Source organism: Triticum aestivum, chromosome 3D (genome assembly GCF_018294505.1).
Source record: "Triticum aestivum cultivar Chinese Spring chromosome 3D, IWGSC CS RefSeq v2.1, whole genome shotgun sequence".
Classification (NCBI taxonomy): domain Eukaryota; kingdom Viridiplantae; phylum Streptophyta; class Magnoliopsida; order Poales; family Poaceae; genus Triticum; species Triticum aestivum.
In genome coordinates this window covers 366011015-366015887 of record NC_057802.1, presented here as the reverse complement: position 1 = coordinate 366015887, position 4873 = coordinate 366011015, and the positions used below count along the sequence as shown (strand labels likewise).

The 4873-nt window shown below is 42.2% G+C and overlaps 1 protein-coding gene across 1 annotated transcript; it reads right to left on the bottom strand.

Annotated features, from left to right (window-relative positions):
- Positions 1-959: 959 nt before the first annotated feature.
- LOC123074676 (uncharacterized) lies at positions 960-2853 on the bottom strand. The gene is made up of 3 exons (XM_044497454.1): positions 2358-2853; positions 1963-2068; positions 960-1632 (listed from the first exon to the last, which is right to left on the bottom strand). The coding sequence occupies exons 1-3, from the start codon at positions 2589-2591 to the stop codon at positions 1568-1570; spliced, it is 405 nt and encodes a 134-aa protein (XP_044353389.1). The 5' UTR covers positions 2592-2853; the 3' UTR covers positions 960-1567.
- Between the last annotated feature and the right edge of the window lie 2020 nt (positions 2854-4873).

The following is a 4873-nucleotide window of genomic DNA, read 5'->3' as shown; positions in this document are numbered from 1 at the left end:
CAGAAAACTGCTGTAGGGGTGTCAATGGATGCAAATCTTGCTAGTCCAAGATCACATATCTTGATTTTACAGTTCCCTTGGACGTCACATATCTTGAGTCCTATCCTAATCCAAAGCACATATCTTGAGCCCTACCATAAATCCCTCAGAAGTCAGAAACGATTCCCTGGATTTCGCATATATTCTTTGGTATATCACAACTATTTCACTTGGTTGTGGCCATGTCAAAAATTAGGGTAGGAAGAAATCATCCAAAGAATCCCTTTAGGAGGACTCAAAGAGATACAAGACTGGCAGCTTGCACTACATGTTTCCAAAATAAGAATTACGTAAAACACACAACCACTTTTCTTTAGAGACTTGGTGTCAACAACATTCGGAAGAAACAATTTGGTCCACATATTTTAGAAATCTGCAATCATTAATTAAAATCTGACCTATCTATCTATCTATCTATTATATATTATATAATTAAAATGATAGAAAACGAACGGCTAAGATTAACCATTACAAATTTCATATAGTGAACGGTTGAGATTTGTCAAATATTAATACAGGACACGGCTGGGTCCAATGTATCCGGATAGGAGTCCTAACTAAATCAACTAATCCACTTAATTAACGGTTAGAAGAAGTCCCAGGCAGACACGTTAGACTTATACGTATGTGATACATACTCTTTTCTTTCTACAAGTACAACTCGACGGAAGAATCAAGGAGGAATACGTGTTCTATCAGGCCAGCCGAATCCATGCATGATACGTTAAGCACCATGCTTGAATAGATAGAGCATTAGGCCACTCAAAAAAATATAGAGTATCGCTCAGGATGGCCAACTACAACCGATGGATATGTATTAGATTTGGAAGAATTAAATAGTGTATGAATGTATCATAATCCCATGAAAGTCATTCACAATGTTGAAGAAGAATAGTGATATAAAAGTGGTCAGCATATTTTATGAACAAAAGGAAAATGATGTTGCGACTTCAACAGTAAGGTCTAAAGCAACAAGTCATTTCAATGTGTAGAAAGAGATAAGTTAATGGAAAAATTGGAAATAAAAGTACAGATTGTGATGAGAGTGGCTTAGTGACCAAGTAGATGCTTGATGACCTTTTATGGACAAGCGAACTATATGTGAAAGACCGGATGAATGTCTTTGCAGAAAAATAGAAAATTATATCACCACCAACAATGACACGGATGGTAAAACGAGAAGTTATTTGCAGAACTGGTGAAAATATAAACAATAGAATGGAAGAATGCAAGGGAGACACCAATATATTAGTACAAAAGCTATAATTCTGCATGGCGGGCCACTCAGTGGCGGAGAGAACCCCGGCGGCCCGGGCGACGGCCCGGGATCGATGTGAGGCCTGGCTCTTTCGTTTACTCTAGCAAATTTTGCATTGTTTAGTACTGTACCAAGCCAACAACTGCAGAGTATATGATAAATACATAAAGACTTAATTAAATAGCACAATACACAGTAAATCTAGCGGCCCAAATGCGCAGGTCACCCTACTAGCCGTCCCAATCTTCACACTTCCAATCAGAAAGAAACTTACCTACTGCCTACTATCCCTAGCAGTAGCCAGCCACATGACCCTCGTCTTCCTTGGCATCGGCCTGCCATGTAACAGAGGTTTAATTATGGCAAATATAATGCTGAACTATGTAAAATCAAATGATAGCGTGAACATAAAAGACATGTAATACGTGATTTCTACAATCATCATAAGCCTACTTTTTCATCAGTTTGGCTCATGCATGAACAAAACCACTTTACAAAAGAAGAAAACACACAACACATAAATTGAAAGACCTTATAGATCAAAAGCGCCATATTTCAATGTCAGCGAATGAATGTGCAAATTTTGTGCAAAGTCACATTTGGTGCTGCAAGATCTAAAGGGAAAAAGATTGAAAGGCTCATGTTGCCCCTGCAAGCTAACGTACCTTGAGGAGCCAGTGGATTTGGGATTGGAGGAGGACGTCGCGGGAGGACGATGTCCGGGACGTTGGATGTGTGCGCCACCAGGCATCTCCTCTTCCTCCTTTTTTTCTGAGAACAAATAATTGGTGTAAGTACTTTCACATAAAAATAAGTCTGACGGGAGACAAATCAAACACCCTGGACTGCATCTTCTCGGTGGCCATCACGTACACAAGCATGCAAATACCAAAGAATTGATCGAATTTCTACAGTATTAAGGTTCTTATTTTCCGATTTATTCTTGTATATACATACTATCATGAATAGTACCACTCGCCATTGCAGCGCACGCAGCAACATATAAGCATCGGCATTGGCGCGCCTTCGCTCGCTTGGCAGTGCACACGGCCGCGCTCACCTTGGCCCTTCGCCACGGCCGACTCCTCGGTTCGAGCCGGCGCACACAGACAATGCGCAACCATGGCTCCTGGCGCACTACTGAAGCGGCGGCCAATGGCCGCTCACAGCGCACCACCCCCGCGCAGCTCTCGGCGTGGGCTCGTCCTCCCGGTCGGCGGCGCCGCAAAGGCCATTGCAGCCAGCGGTGAAAGTTGCTCCTCTTCCTCCTTTTGATCCCCTCAGGATCGCCCATCTCAAGAGTTCCGGTTTTCAGGGGAAACGCGTGTTAATGGGAACGAGTGGATTATGCCCTGATTTTCTTCGGGAGAGATGACAGATATACATGTAACGGAATATGGATTTCGCCCTGATTTTTTGGATGAAAAAACAGGAAAACCAGAGACGGGAGGAGATTGTTTGATCGAGGGATCGGTGTGGCATGCGTACTAACTAAAGGAGGTACGGATTCCCTTTTAGTAGTAGAGAGATGTAATTTTCATAACGTATGGAAAGACTCTTTTTTAGAACTAATGTATGGAAAGACTAATTGTAATGATTGAGCAACTTATGTAATGTTAATTAATTTGGATTTGGTCTTTAAATATTGATTGGAGATTGACCGTGATTGATTTTTTCACATAAAGACATTACTGAATAAGTTGCGCCCGTATGGAAAGTTTTGATCCTTTCAGATCTTTTTCTTATTGCGTGGGAGGTGAAGTGAAAAAACAAATGAAAGAAGGTGGTGGGAGGTGACGCGAAAAAAACCCGTTCAGATCTTTTGATTCATAGGGATGGGATCGAGAGGAGCGGGTTTTCTGTGGTGGTGGGATTTTTTTGTGCGGTCGTATGGGGGCAGTGGAGGCGAAATTAAACCATGGAGACTATTCACCAACTCAGATATTAGGAGTAGAGATTAAGGCCTCCTTTTAATATAGTACCGGACCAAAGAATTAACACTTAGTGAATACATGAACTTCGGAGTTACCGGATCATAACACATAGTAGGTGACTAATGACTTGCAAGATAGGATCAAGAACTCACATATATTCATGAAAACATAATAGGTTCAGATCTGAATTCATGGCACTCAGGCCCTAGTGACAAGTATTAAGCATAGCAAAGTCATAACAACATCAATCTCAGAACATAATGGATACTAGAGATCAAACCCTAACAAAACTAACTCGATTACATGATAAATCTCATCAAACCCATCACCGTCCAGCAAGCCTACGATGGAATTACTCACGCACGGCGGTGAGCATCATGAAATTGGTGATGGAGGAAGGTTGATGATGATGACGACGACAGATTCCCCTCTCCGGAGCCCCGAACGGACTCCAGATCAGCCCTCCCGAGAGAGATTCGGGCTTGGCGGCAGCTCTGTATCGTAAAACACGATGAATCCTTCTCTCTGATTGTTTTCTCTCCGAACATGAATATATAGAGTTGGAGTTGAGGTCGGTGGAGCCTCAGGGGGCCCACGAGACAGGGGGGCGCGCCCAGGGGGTAGGCGCGCCCCCCACCCTCGTGGACAGAGTGTGGGCCCCTGGTGTTGATTCTTTCGCCAGTATTTTTTATTTATTCCAAAAATATTCTCCGTGAAGTTTCAGGTCATTCCGAGAACTTTTATTTCTGCACAAAAATAACACCATGGCAATTCTGCTGAAAACAGCGTCAGTTCGGGTTAGTTCCATTCAAATCATGCAAGTTAGAGTCCAAAACAAGGGAAAAAGTGTTTGGAAAAGTAGATACGATGGAGACGTATCAGCAACATGTATATTTTTTGGTTTATTTTCTGCCGCTTTACTGCTTCACTAAACCGTTTGCGTTGAAGAGATGCACAAATCCTGCGTTGAACATCTCGCACGCTTCCCGGTGAACCTGCGCACAGGACGAGTTTTGGATTAACTAGAATTTTAAAACCAGGCATCTCAATGTTTTGCCGGCAATCAATGATGCCCCGATGTTTGAAATTCATTCCCATTTCTTGCATGGGACCTAAGCATGCACCCAAGGACACAGATTTGATTTTTCAACCAATTTATATGCATTGGAGCATGTGCATGTAGTTCAAATTTGAATTGTGCACATAAAATGCATTGAAAATTCAGTTAATGCATAAAAGTGTCCAAACGAACCCCGAAAAATCACAAAAATTCACACAACACTCATGTAGTTCTATGTTGACACGAGAAAAAAAAGTTGAAAGCAATAAGAGGCAATGGATATCGTTTCATCCCCAAAGGTGGGACGTTCCCTACCGAAAATCATCATGCTTGTTGTGAGAATCATATACCCAAACCTGCCCCAAATGGGACAAAATTTGTATCACGGTATGTTGATGCCGCTCCATGATAGCATGCCAAGTTTCATGATATTCAGACGAGTTTTGGATTACCTAGAATTTAAAAACCAGGCATCTCAATGTTGCCGGCAATCAACGGTGCCCTGGTGTTTGAAATTCATTCCCATTTCTTGCATGGGACCTAAGCATGCACCCAATGACACAGATTTGATTTTTCAACCAA